Source organism: Furipterus horrens, unplaced genomic scaffold (genome assembly GCF_987537825.1).
Source record: "Furipterus horrens unplaced genomic scaffold, mFurHor1.1.pri manual_scaffold_1, whole genome shotgun sequence".
Classification (NCBI taxonomy): domain Eukaryota; kingdom Metazoa; phylum Chordata; class Mammalia; order Chiroptera; family Furipteridae; genus Furipterus; species Furipterus horrens.
In genome coordinates, this window is record NW_028327171.1 from 23,794,965 (window position 1) to 23,810,423 (window position 15,459).

At 34.0% G+C, this 15,459-nt stretch overlaps 1 protein-coding gene across 1 annotated transcript in view; it reads left to right on the top strand.

The window, feature by feature from the left end:
• Positions 1 to 15,459, top strand: part of LEKR1 (leucine, glutamate and lysine rich 1) — a 141,508-nt gene that overhangs the window by 68,911 nt on the left and 57,138 nt on the right. The window contains exon 6 of the mRNA XM_090273190.1: positions 14,575 to 14,656. Coding sequence (XP_090129316.1) covers positions 14,575 to 14,656 — 82 coding nt within the window. The remainder of the gene's footprint in view (positions 1 to 14,574; positions 14,657 to 15,459) is intronic.

Here is a 15,459-nt window from a genome sequence, read left to right on the forward strand (position 1 = left end):
TTACAATTTTGAATTGCTTTTCCTTGATGATCAGTGATGTTGAGCACATTTTCTTATACCTGTTGGACATCTGTATGTCTTCCTCGGAAAAATGTCCATTCAGATCCTCTGCCCATTTTTAATTGAATTTTTTTCCTGTTGTGGTATATGAGTTTTTTATATATTTTGAATATTAACCCCTTATCAGATGTGAGATTTGCAAATATTTTCTCCCATTTGATAGGCTGCCTTTTCAATTTGTTGATGGTTTTCTTTGCTGTGCAGAAGCTTTTTTAGTTTGATGTGGATACACTTGTTTATTTTTGCTTTTGCTGTCTTTGCTTTTGGTGTCAAATCCAAAAAAATCATAAAGATTCATGTCAAGGGGCTTACAACCTATGTTTTATTCTAGGAGTTTTATGGTTTCAGGTATTACACTCAAGCCTTCAGTCCATTTTGGTTTCATTCTGGTGTATGGTTTAAGATAGAAGTCCAGTTGTTTTCTTTTGCATGTGGCTCTCCAGTTTTCCCAGCACCATTTATCTAAGAGACTCTCCTTTTGCTTATACTTGGCTCCTTTTTCATAAATTAATTGACCATATATGTGTGCATGGGTTTATTTCTGGATTTTCAATTCTGTTCCATTGATCTGGTGTGTTTGTTTTTGTGCCAGTACCATACTGTTTGAAATCAGGGCATGTGATGCCTTCAGCTTTGTTCTTCTTAAGATTGTTTTGGCTATTTGGGATCTTTTTTTATTCCATACAAATTTTAAGATTTTTCTGTTTCTTTGAAAAATATCATTAAATTTTGATAGAGATTGCATTGAATGTGTAGATTCTTTTGGGTAGTATGGCCATTTTAACAGTATTAATTTTCCCATATAGAATATCTTTCCATTTATTTGCATCTTTTTCTATTTCTTTCATTACTATCTTACAGTTTTGAGTGTATAGGTCTTTTACTTCCTTGGTTAAATTTATTCCTAGGTATTTTATTCTTTTTGATGCAATTGAAAATGGGATGCTTTCTGATGGTTTGTTTTAGCTAGATATATATTATATATATAGAGAGAGAGAGAGAGAAGGAGAGAGAGAAACAACAGATTTTTGTATGTTGATTTTGAATCTTGCAACTTTAATGAATTTATGAGTTCTAACAGTTTTTGGTGGAGTCTTTAGGGTTTTCTATATGTAACATTATGTCATCTGATAGTTTTACTTCTTCCTTTCCATCTTGGATATTTTATTTGTCTTTCTTGCTAATTGCTCTAAGATTTTCAATACCATGTCAAATAAAAGTGGCAAGAGTGAGCATTCTTGTGTTGTTCCTGATCTTAGAGAAAAGCTTTCAGCTTTATACAATTGAGTATGACGCTAGTTGTGGGCTTGTCATATATGTCCCTTATTATGTTGAGATACATTCTCTCTGTAAACACTTTGGTAAGGATTTTTATCGTAAATGGATGGTGTGTTGTGTCAGTTGCTTTTTCTACATTTATTGAAGTGATTATATGATTTTTATCCTTCATTTTGTTAATGCGGTATATTGCATCAATTGATTTACAGATGTTGAACCATCCTTTTATTCCTAGAACAAATCCCTAGATTTACTAGTATTTTATTGAGGACTTTTGCATTTGTGTTTATCAGGGATATTAGCCCATTATTTTCTTTTCTTATAATGTCCTTTTCTGGTTGGTATCAGGGTAGTGGTGGCCTAATAACATGAGTTTGGAGAAATATATTTCTATATACACTGAAATTTTAAACTTATGCTGAGTATTATATCATTATTGTGCTTTCTTATACCTACATTTTAAAAGTTGTTCTAATATTTTATATTCCGATATCTGTTACTTTTAGGAATTACTTTTAGAATAAACTTTGTTACCATTTTAAGCTACATAACTATCTCTCAGTTGTGTCTTCCAGCCTCTGCCCCCAATAATGTGGTATTAATTGAAAGAATTCTAGGCCAGGAATTAAAAGATGATTGACTGTGGGACTGGCGAGGCAAGTGGGATGGAGGAGAGCAATGGGGGAAAATTGGAACAACTGTAATAGAACAACAATAAAAAAACTAATAAAGTATTAATACTATTATGATTGTACAAAGAAAAAAAAAAGATGATGATTCTACATACATTAGCCAGGTGACCCTGACATGCCCCACTCAGCCCTGATTAGTAATGTGTTCACACCTAGACAATGGATATGTTGGACTATAATACACTGTTTTTATAGTCCTCAGGAACTCCTTTAGGCTAAAATGCACTGTAATTCTAATTCTAATTCTGATACAGTTGGCTTCTTTCCAAAGCTAAATAAATGTTCATATTTTTACATTTTTATTTTCTTCTTTTAAATCAACCTTGAACAATTTCAACTTTGCCTCAGGTATATGGTCTTTGTGATCATTACTTTTCTACATAAAAACTTAAACTGTGTTTTTCCACATTTTCCATTTATTTAATCTTTGATAAATAGACAATAAAAATGTAGATACAAGTGATAACTCTGATGCATATAGTTTAATACCAGTTTAAGAGTAAATAATAGGCTGTCAACAGCCATCCAACTCTTAATGCCAAAATTTAATCTTTTTCATAGGAAAGTAAACGTGTAAAATAAAATCTTAAAGATGAAATTCTTGGTTCCTTTTAAAAGATTTATTTATATAAATTGTGTAATTTTATGTTTAGTTCACACTAATATAACCCCCAAAATGCACAATTTAACTCAATTGACAATATTCCCCTCAGAGGTCATTGTGACCCACAAATCAGTCCACTTAAACCATTTTCCTTCCACCTCATAGAATAAAGTGTCCTTTATGTTTGTCAGTAGTTACAAATATTGGAGACAGAATTCAGATAAATTACTTTCAAATTTATTCCAAGTGAAAAAACTTCAGTGCGTTTTTAGTATGATCTTTGGTATAAGTAATACACAAATATTTTAATAAAATTATTTTGCATATATAATAGCATTTTAACATCTGTATTGAGTTTTGAAAATAGTCTTAATGAGAAATGGTTCAAATATAAAATTCAGCCATTTTAAGTGTATGTCAATGATTTTAGTATACTTATATAAGCATCATCATGATCTAATTTAATTTTTAATTTTTTATTGTATTTTTTTCCATTACCATTTAGTCTCTTTATATTCCACCCCCACAATCACCACAACTGTTATCCATGGCCATGAGTCTTCTTTCCTTTTTGCTCAATCCTTCCACCCCCTCCCCTCACATTAGCTTTTATCCTGCTCCCTATTTATGAGTCTGTCTTTATTTTACCTGTGAGTTCAGTTTGTTCATTAGATCCCACATATGAGTGAAATCATATGGTACTTGCCTTTTTCTCTGACTGGCTTATTTCACTTAGCACAGTATTCTCCAGGTCCATCCATACTGTCACAGAGGGTAAAATTTTCTTCCTTTTTTATGACCATGTAGTATTTCACTGTGTAAATGTCTCATAGTTGTTTTATCTACTCATTTTCTGATGGATACTTGGGCTGCTTCCATATCTTGGTAATTGTAAAAAACACTGCAATGAACATAGGGGTGCTTATGTTCTTTCAAATTAGTGTTTTGGTTTCCTTTGGATATATTCCCAGAATTGGGATCACTGGGTCAAAAGGCAGATCCATTTTTAATTTTTTGTGGTATCTCTATACTGCTTTCCACAGTAGCTGCACCAGTCTGCATTCCCATCAATAATGCAAGTGTTTCCCTTTCTCCACATCCTCGCCAGCACTTGTTGTTTGCTGATTTATTGAGGATAGCCATTCTGACAACTATGAGATGATATCTTATTGTGGTTTTAACTTGCTCTTCTCTGATGATTAGTGATGTTGAGCATATTTTCATGTCTATGGGCCATCTCTATGTCATCCTTGGAGAAGTGTCTTTTCAGGTCCTTTGTCCATTTTTTAATTGGGTTTGTTTTTTTGCTGTTGAGGTTTGTAAGTTCTTTATAAACTTTGGATATTAACCCTTTATCTGATGTATTGGTGAATATGTTTTCACATTCTGTGGTTGTCATCTTACTTTGTTGATGTTTTCCTTTGCTGCACAAAAGTTTTTTAGTTTGATGTAGTCCCATTTGTTATTTTTTCTTTTGTTTCCCTTGCATGGGTAGATATATCTGATAAAATATTGCTGAGTTATGTCCAAGATTTTACCATGATCTAATTTTAGAGTTTCTTTCACCTAAGAACAATGCTTACCTATCTTCCCCCTGCCACCTACACACACATCAATCATTAGTCTACTTTCTGTCTCAATAGATTTGCCTATTCTGGACATTTCCTATAAACAGAACCATACAAACATGATCTTCCATGTCTGGTTTCTTTGACTTAACATATGTTTCTGAGTTTCATCTATGTTGTAGCATGTATGTGTACTACATTTCTTAATTAGTAGCTTCTTTATTAAAATAAAAAAAAATAAAAATGATTAATGTTAGTAGAAAAAAGTACTGATCTAGGAGTCAAATACTTCTGCTTCCTGGCCCTGTTTATGCCTTCTACAGGCCTTTTGGAGAAGTTATTAATTTCTTTAACTCAGTTACTTCATTGGTAAAATAGAAATATGACAGCATTCCTTAGCTATCTCAGAGCATCAGTGAATTAAGAAGATAAAATGCAGGCACTGTAAGGAACTATACAAACTTTATACTGCATTTCAAAGAAGTTTTCCTGGTATAATACCAAACCAAATTATTATATTTAGGATCAAAATATTAGAATTTCCTTAATGCTTCTGTAATAGCAAAGGAAAACTATACCTTTTAATTCCTGTTTGCCAAAAGGTCCATTTGTTTCCATTAATGCATCTTTCCGTCAGCCTTAGTTAGCTGTAACAGTAGTCTGCCTGCTCTTAGAACAGGTTGTTGAAGAAGGGAGTGGCTGCAATTAATTCACGAGTCAACTATTGTATGATGGATAAAGGCACCTATGAATAGAATTCCACTGTGACCTTTCTTGGAAGCTCTGATTTTCAGAGGGAGCTCATTGCAGGGAATTGATGAGTTTTTGTGATTCCTATGAATCCTTGGACTCCAGTAGGAATAATGTAACTTTTGACTTCCAGTAAAAGGGGAGAAGTGCTGATTTTACAAACAGAAAATCAAGGAGGTGTGTAGTGATTCTTAGTTACTAAATTCAACAGCTCTTGAAAGACCAGCTTGATATTGGAACACCACTGGCTACTTCTGTACCCAAAAGCAAGGGTACACAAAAAATACAGTTTCCCTAGGGCCAAGTAGCAAGACAGATAGTTCTAACTGAAGCCCAGAGAATTTTTTTTTTTTTTTGTAGGACCAGGTCACCATTAGAATGTAGAATCTAATAAAAGGGTGTCTTGTAGAAATGACTTGGTCTTTGATCAGTGGAGTCTTAATAGGATTATCTTGGTTTCCTTTTTCATTTGCACCCAACTTTGAGTTTTCATGTAAAGTTGCTTCTATTTTACATATTATCTTCATTTTATGAATGTTTGAATCTTAGCGAAGTTTTCTACAGCTCTTAGGCATGCACAGCTTAGGATGGATGTCTCACCTCTGAGACTCCTTTCCCTACTTTGAGATAACTGTAATTATGGTTTATTCTCTGGTCATTTCTCACTTATGCCATTACGATCTTCTCCTCTCCTCATTTTCCCTCTGCATCATGGTTTTCCTTTTTTAAAACTAGATCTAAGCCTTGCTTTTTCTTTGACTGCACCATCCCTTTCAGGACCTTTGATGAGTTTTAGACTTCACCTTTTTTCTTCTTTTTTGTTAAAAATCCTATGGACTTATGTGCCCTTTCATTCTTTCATTCTGTACATGTGGCCTAATATAACCACATTCCCCTTCCCTGTCCCTTAACATAAGTTTTCTTCTGCCCATACAGCCACCAATCACCAATTTTGTTTATTTAGCAATATTAATTAAGCACCTATCATATCATGAAGTCTAGGCTAGATCAGGAGCCTATCTCCTCTGTCATACATGGTTTCTACTCTAAGCCTGGGGCATCCTTAGGTGCGGCTCCAACCAAGCAATGAGGAGAGGAAGCTTTCATCTGCCCTGTTCCTAACATGGTCACACTGCTGCCAATACTCTCAGCCAGTCATTCTTTCACATGTAGACTTACCCAGGCACATAACACACCTGCTGTTCATAGACATTTAAGGTCATCCACATTTATGGGCCAATAACGTGAGAAATAGCAAATTGTCTAAATGAGAAATAAATGATCCATCCCCCTCTCACTTAAACTCCCCCTACCGTGTTCAATATTTCTCTGCTCTTACCAGCATCTGTCTCCCTCTAGCTAACCACTAATATGACACTTAAAAATATATTTCTTATGAGTTCAGGTAACTGTCCCACTACAGTCTAATAAGCAAACATTCATGAAGTGCCAACCACATGCCAGGCACAGTACAGCCACAGTGTACTCACTTATTATCACTCTCTTGCCTTCCTAGGTTAAGCACTTTTATTATTTCATTTTACAAATGGGATTACCAAGGTTTAGAGGAATTAAGTCACTTGCCCAAGGCCATATAGTCACTAATGTTCAGAATTGAAACCCGAGTTCAGAACTGTGCTGCTAAAACTTGGGCTCTTAACCTCTGAATTCCATTGCCTGTGGGCATCAAAGCATATACTGTGATCATTAATTTATACCTCAAAGAGAGCTACTGTACTAGGCCACTTCCGATACTGGTAGTAAACACAAGTTTCTGTAAGGGCAAGGCAGAATAGGTCCCGAGGACAGCAGACCCCTGGTGATGGGTTTCACAAACTGTGGACAGGTTATGGAATGAGTTATAAGATGGGTATGGATATGTTACATGGTTCAGTGTTAGGCTGCTTTATTATGCTTCTTTTGTTTCCTGTTATCAAAAGAGGCCATGTTTGCTATTGATTCACATAGAGTTATAAACATTTGATGTGCATCCTCCAAGACTTTCAATTTTGAATATGTATTTTTATAAAAATGAAATAAAAAAGTTTTGTAATCTCCCCCCTTCATTTCCTCTATTTTGAAATTTTTCCATGTCAAAAATATTCATAGTATTCTGATTTTGGATGAATTACGATTTATATAATTGCACCAAATTTTTAGACAGTTGTTTTCACTTTTTTTCATTAAAATGATGTTGTGATAAACATCCTCACAGCTAAATCTTTTCCAATGTCTGTGTGTAGCTTTCAGATTTCTTTAGGCTTAAAATTATAACATGTTTTTGGTTTTTGCTCATACTTTTAAACCATGGAGTTGTATGGTAGAATTTTTGTAAATGCAATTAGTACAAAGGAGTTTTGAAGTGTGAAAGCACTCTTATAAAAAAATTCTTGCCTTTTGCTTATTTTACTGCCATACAAGCACAAGGAGAAAGAATTAGTTTTGTGTGTGGCTGAAGATGCATTCCATTCACTTCACAGTTTTGCATAGAATTAGTACTACATACAGGATCTCTGTAAGCATTCTGATTGTAAAACACACCAATTCATTCAAGAAAGTTGATGTTTAGGTTGTGACTCTCCTTGAAAATGTCTCAAATATTTTTACATCTAAACTCCTCTATCTTCCATTTATTCATTTACTTTATTATTAACCCTGTCTTTTTCTTCTTTATTCCATAAATGTTTTCAGCTGATGTTCTGTTCATTTTAAGTCACTGTCCCTTCCTACTTAGTTAATTACAGGCTGTTCATTACTAGTATTTTTCAGTCTTGAAAAACCTCATTTTATACATATATAAATATATATATGGAATAATAGAGTTTTATAATCTCTACCACCATTTCCTCTATTATGAAATCTATATGGAATATATATATGATTATATGAATTTATTTGTACAAATTTATCAGAAAACAAAGTGCTGTTTAAAGTATTCAGAAGTTTCTAAATCCATGAGGATTGTTCCTATGAGATAGAAAAAATGTTATTTCATTTTGTCAGTTGGGAAGAGTGATTAAATGACTTAACCAGGGTAAAAAAATAGAATTTAAGACTCCTCCTATTTTATTCATCTATAATTTATAATATTTTATAAGCCCCTATAAATTATAATTATCTTTTTATAGTGGGTTGGTTTAATATTCAGAATAAAAAATACAATAGAGGTATAGAAACACTTTTTTGCATTCTGAAGTAAATTCTTCATCCTTAATATTAGAATATAATTTATTTCCAAATTGTAAATATGTGATATCTCCTTAGCTTGATTTTATTCACTTCCCCACTTTCCTCCTCACACACACCCAGCTAAATAATTTTCTGGTTTTCATATAGCTACATCTGGACTGAATTGCACCTTTTTAGCTGTACATATATTCACACCTGTTCTAGCATCTGATTTATAAAAATTGCCAAATGATATTTCAGTCTCTTCTGGCATTATGCAGAAAATGCTAATGTACTTCAAGTATACTTGTTTCAAAATAGATGCGAATTAAACCTCTGAAATATAAACCCTAAAAAGAAATGAATTTTCTAAGTGGCTGTATCACCATCTGAGCTTTGTGAAATGTTGGCTAAAATTACAATATGTTAATTTGCAATTGATATAGTTGAATACTCATTAAAGAACTTTCTTCTATTATTGGAATATATTTTTACATCTGCAAAGGTTTCTTCTGTTAATACTCAATTTTTTATTGATTTTTTTAGAGAGAGAGGAGAGGGGAGAGAGAGACATCAATTTGCTGTTTCCCTTATTTATGCATTAATTGGTTGGTTCTTTTTAATTTAACTTAATTTTTTATTGATTACACTATTACAGTTGTCCCAATTTTTCCCCTTTTGGGCCCCTCCACTGAGCATCCCCCACTCCCTCCAGCAATGCCCCCTCCTTTGTTTGTGTCCATGGGTTATGTGTACAAGTTCTTTGACGACTCCATTTCCTACACTTGCTGTTAACATCCCCCTGCCTGTTCTGTGACTATCAATTTGTACTTCTTAATCTCCCCCCTTTTCCTGCATTCCCTCAATGCCCCTCCCCAGTGATCGCCATCTCAGTGCTCTCCGAATCTAGGATTCTGTCTCTGCTCTGCCTTTTCCACTGTCTCTTTCCTACCCGCTCCAATCGACTTAGAAGTATAAAATGAGGTGATCAGGTTCAATAGTAAGCAGAAAAACTGCAAATTAGGCCAACAATGAGACACTACTTTGTACCCTATGATTAAAAAGCTTTTACTGCAGAATCATTTGTGGTGACAGAAAGTTGCAAGCAAACTAGGTTCATCACCACAAGTGTAGATCAGTAAAATGTGGTATATGCACATGATTAAATGTTACATAACAGTCAAAAAGGAATAAATTATACCTATTATATAGCTACATGGATGGATCTCAAAAAACAGTGTGTGGTGAAAAAAAGAATTAAAATGAGGTTTATTTATTTGTGCAGCTTTTTGAACATCTGTAAAAAGTACTGTTTATTCACACATAAGAAGCAAGTTAGAAGGCATACATTGAATTTATAAATGTGGGTGCCCTCTAGAATGGATTATTCCTGAATGCAGATAAACATGTCCCAGTATTTTAAAACAAAAACAAAATCAATAACCTTCCTTGTTACTATATCCCCCTCTAGCTGCAATTGAATTTCTCTGCTCTCTTATTGACAGAATCAAATGAATTGTCTTTAATTACAGTTTCAAGCTCATTCCTCACCCCCACCAAGTTCTCTGTCCATTGTTTTCTTTTGTACCTTGGGCACACAGAACTGAGTTGATTAGACTCAGTTCAGAAATGCTATCCTCTTTGACTTGTGCAAGCAAGACCCCACTAAACAATATATCTATAAAATATGCTAAACCCAAAATATACAGAGACTACTTTCACAATGTGTGTGACATTGTCCATATTTAACTGGTTTTAACATTTTGCCATAATTGCCCTGTAGATGGTTAAAGAAAAATACACAGTTAAAACCTTCATTTTCTACTCTTCCCCATACAAAGATACCCACTGGTAACACTGGTCTCAACAAGTTCCTCAAGGCGGCAAGTGATGAGATTCAGAGCAGAAGTTGGTGGTGGGTGGTTAGTACCACCAACAATGGTAATAGCTAGTACTTACTGGTTCTCATTATGTCCTGGATACTGTTCTCCTCTTTACATATGTTAAGTCACTTAATTCTCAGAACAATCCTTTGCTATAATAACTGTTTTATACATAGATAGGAAACTAATGTGCCTAAATTCACATAGCTAGTAGGAAGCAGAGCCTGAATTTGAAATAAGGCATTCTGGCTTTAAAGTTCATGCATGACAGCTCTATGTTATCCTGTCTTAGGAGTGTATTAAAGAGTAGTGAGTTTTTGTTTTTTCTTTTCTTTAATTAGTTCCACCACTTAATATATATATTATTATACAGCCTTCAATCATTCATTTTAAAAATTCCCCTGGATCTGAATCTATGGGTGCCAATTCTTCTGCTTGCTTGTTCTTCCATTCTGCTACTTGAACCTGAAATTATTTTCCTTCAGACAGCACTTTGAACCAGATTTAAATTTTTTAATATCCAGAAGGTTTTAAGCTTGAAAAATCTTTCCACTGTAATGGTTTTATTGATTGTTTTTAAAAACATTATGCTAACTTAATATACCTTCCAAGTGACTGTTAAGTTTTATATTCTTCTATAAAATAATGATAAATACCTTTTGTATTTGTTGGTTCTAGAAACCTTTCAGAATGACAGGATTCTCTTAAATGACTAATTACTCCAAATCTGATGCCTGCGAAATGCTCTTCAGCAAGCAGCTGGCTTTGTATGAAGAGAGACTAAGAGCTCTTTTTGTCTTGTTCATTTAAAATCATTTGCTTCTTATTTAATATCTTCAAAGAACACAGTCCCATCATAGTAGAATTTGATGTTGTAAATTTTGGATTGTTTCCATGGGTTCCGCCTTACATCTGCATGGTGTTTAAAGCCAATGCTTCCTTTCTTTTTGTAGGCAATTCAGGGCCTTTTGCCTCATAATCCAATGTCATGCTGAATGACAGAAAATTGAAGTTGAATTTATTTAACTATAGAAAAGGACTGCACAGAACAATACACTTATTTAAGACTCCTTGCCTTGGGAACTGAAGGAGCTGTCTAGCGCAGGTGGCTTAATCTCTCTACTGCTTATCCTAACTGTGTTCCTTTATTTATTAAGGACAGGAACTGGGCACTTGCTTCCAAAAACAAAAGGACCCTACTAGTCTACCAGAACCAATTATAAACCAATAGGATGTTTGTGCTTCATTCAGAAGAGTTAAGTTTTGGCTTATGTATTTTAAAAACAATTCTTAGTCCTCCTTTATTAGAGAAAATATAATCAAAACTGAAATAAATAAGAACTGTGAAAATATATTTACCAACTCCTAATTACATACTGGTGGGTTGTTCACATTATAGGTTATTATAATGAATTTTTTTTTTCAGTTCTCTGTGATATCTTCTCTCCTTACATAAAATGATTTATTTGTTGACATTACTTGTATTTCTTGTTTCTATTTACTTCACATGACAGCCTTCAGAGTTTTCTGTGTTTTGAAGTAAAACATTTACAGTATTTGCTTTCCTTATTTTTACTCAGAGATACTAGAAAAACATAATGAATAATCAGAAGGAAATGCTTCTCTACTCATTGGGTATTGTGAGTTAAAGACTAAGCGATCTACGTTTATCTTGAAATAGGGAGACGGAGATTTAGGTGGTTTTGAAGAAAGAGTAACTCTGGAGGGTATAATAGTTTTTCCTTCCTTGAGTTGGGTATGATTGTGTAGTTTATTTTCCATTAAACTCAGGACACTTTGGAACTGTGATGCAGAAGTATATTCCAATATGAACCTAATGATACTCCCAATGCAATAAAAATGGTTTTGGATTAGCTGCCATTTTTATTATCAGATAATTGAGAATTAATTGCATAAAATTCACATATCGAGTATCAATTCTTTGGAATTTATTTTTAAGATAATCAATTCTTCCTCTTAATAACTACATTTAGAAGTAACCACAGAAAATTTGTCACATGGGCTCAGACCCATACTTATTTGTTTAAGATCATATCCTGACAAAAGCACCAAGGGACATTTAATAGCAAGTCATAATTGTTCTCTCTGATGTTAATCTGATAAAGTTGATCATAATGACACCATTTTGTCTTTTTTAACACTGTTTTGTCTTAATATCTTCCATTAATTATAATATGTTAATTTTTAAACTTTCAAAAATTAAAATCTAAACCACCTCTTGGAATTAGAAATTTTACTGACTCACTGCATATCTTATATAAAATAATACTTTTCATTCGCTTTAACTATACCTCTTTAAAGATTCTGGGGTATGGTAAGAAAATCTGCACCCACTCTGCCCACCCTTTCATGGACAAATATTACATCCCCTTCTGGCTTTCATATTTTGAGTCAATGTAAGAGAGTTAGAAAAATAAGGGACTGTGAGATCTGGCCAACCTGAGTTTGAATCATAGGATCACTTATAACCAGCTATGTGACCTTTGATAAGTTAGTTAATTACTCTGATCCTTAAAAATAATAACATGTAACTATTTTTTATGGTAGTTGTAACTATGTATGAAATGAAATAGGAGAAAGCACTCTGCACAGTACCTGGACATGATACACCACCAACCAACATCTACTTCCTTCCCTTCTTATTCTTCAGAGGATGGATCCAAATCTTTCAATAACAAAGAAACACATTACACAACATTTATGAGATTGCCTTGTTTCCAAATTGGGGTTATACTCAAAAGTAAAATCTCTATGTGTATGCTATTTTATCTATTTTTTTCATATAATAGTATCTCGATAAATGGAAAAGATGTAACCCACAAAATTATCTACGAAGTAGGCCCACATTGACTCTCTTTGTAAATTTTATTTTTATTGTTTGTGCTCTTACAATTGTTGCCGCTTTTTCTCCTTTTCCCCACCTTTACCCGGCCTCGCCCTCTCCCATCCCCAAGCCAGTCCGCATGTCATTGTCTGCGACCATGGGTTGTGCATGAATGGTCTTTGGTTAATCCCTTCACCATCTTCCATCCCATTCCCCCCAAACCCTTTCCAGCAGCTGTCAATCTGTTTTATGTATCTGAGCTTCTACTAACTATTTTGTTCATCAGTTTATTGTATGCATTAGATTCCACATATAAGTGAGATCATGTGGTATTTTTCTCTCACTGACTGGCTTAATTCACTTAGCATAATTTTCTCCAGATCCATCCATGCTGTTGTAAAATGTAAGAGTTTTTTCATTTTCACTGCTGTGTAGTATTCCACTGTGTAAATGTACCACAGCTTTTTATATCCACTTATCTTATTTCAAGGGGCCATCCTCTCCAGTTTATTGCTTCAGTAGTTTAAAATCTTTTTAACTGCAGGCTAATGTAGTTACTCATTTTAACATACCAGGCAAGAGAACTGGAGAGGATCTTATATTTTCCTCATCTGAAAAATGGGTCTATTAGAACCTACAAGGCAGTTTCAGGGATAAGATTAAATAATGTGTGTGAAAGTATTGGATAAACATAAAATTTAGGCCAATATATAATAAATTCTAATTAAAACATTTGTTTATAGTGAATTTATTTTCTGATTCAAGGAGAAGGCTATCCTTCATAAAACAAAGTTAAGAAAGCAGATTAAAAATTTTATACACACACACACACACACACACACACATATAATTTATATGCATGAGTATTTTAAAGTTTATTATTAAAAATGTTATTAAAATACCTGAGAAGATGTAACATAGAAATTCATAATTCTAGTGTTTTAAATATTTTTTCATAGAAACCAGTTAGTCAGTCCCTCTATTTAAGTGTTTTTTTTTTTTTACCTTATTTCCCAGGAGAGTGCCAACAAGGGCTGTCACTAGGGCTGGGAGTCAGATCACAGTTCCCACACACAGGCTAATGGCAGGACTCAGATAACCCAAGCATTTGTTCTTTCTGCTTTAGTTTCAGTTCTGCATCCACACATATGTTAGTCCCAGCTGTTTGAATAATCTTCCTTAAACACTGTTTGAATCCTGCAGTTCAAGACTCTATGGAAGCCATTTCTTGCTTACTTTTTCTTGACTTTGAAAGTCTATTAGATGCTACCCCGAGTTAACAAATTCTTTACATGGAGCCTTGCATGTGGTTTGTCTATTTCAATTCTACCAGGAGTCCTCAGCAATGCTTTTCAATTCCAGGTCCCAAGAGATAGCTTAGGCAGTCAAGTGTTTCACAAGTGAGCCACATAATCATATGTGTGTTAGCTACATAAACTTCCTTTGGAAACATTAGTAAGACTTAGCCTATTAGCTGTTTGAGAATTAGCATGATGTTGGGGTGGGTGGGGAAGAGACCGATAAGTTGGATCTTCCAAACCCATTAATTCCATGGGGTTTCAGAGTAGGACAAGTTGTGTGTGGTCATCCAGGCAAGAGGAATAAACAGTTGCAATATTCTTTGGGAGGTGAGTGAGTGACAATTCCAAAACAATGTGGTTTATACTATAAAGCTATCTGGACACTTAAAATTTCCTAATCAGATGAATATATTGTGTCATTTCAGATTTACAATCTCAAGTAGAGGCACTTGGGCTGAAACTTCAGAAGGCAGTGACCAAGATGGACAACTGTAAAGAAAAGCTCATGTAAGATGGTAAACAGTCAACAACCTATAAGAATTTAGAAAGACCCCTGATACGTTCTCTGTGACTCCTTTGGCAGTGAGACAGCTGTGTGGGTATGGTCTACTGCTCCTTTTCTCAGCCATTTTCCTGACCTAGACTGTATATTGAAGGACCCATAAATATCTTAAAATACATGAAATGTTTCTTTCCCTCAGTAAGAAACTTAGCTATCCATGTACTAAAGCTTTCCCTGGCTGTTCAAATTAGTAATTTAATGTGAAATAGTCTCTGAACTTTTTATCTTATGATTGTCTCTATATTATCTGCCCAGAATAGACAACACTGAAGCTGGTTCTTAAAATTTCCAAGTTTAGCTTCAAAAAGGTAGTTGAAATTTTTTGAAATGCTGGAGTACTTACGTTTCATATAGTAATAAATAAAATACTGACAAACGAATCACAAGGGTAAAATATTCAGAGCACTATTTCTTTTAAAAATGGAAGCATATATGCACCCCTATGTTCCTAGCAGTATTATTCACAATAGCCAAGATTTGGAAGCAGCCAAGTGTCTAGCAGTAGATGAGTGGATAAAAAAGCTGTGGTATATTTACACAATGGAATACTATGCAGCTGTAAAAAAGAAGGAAATTTTACCTTTTATGACAGCATGAATGGACCTGGAGAATATTATGCTAAGTGAAATAAGCCAGTCAGAGAAAGACAAATACCATATGATTTAACTCATATGTGGAATCTAATGAACAAAATAAGCTAGCAAACAAAATAGAGACAGACTCATAGACACAGAGAACAGATAGACTG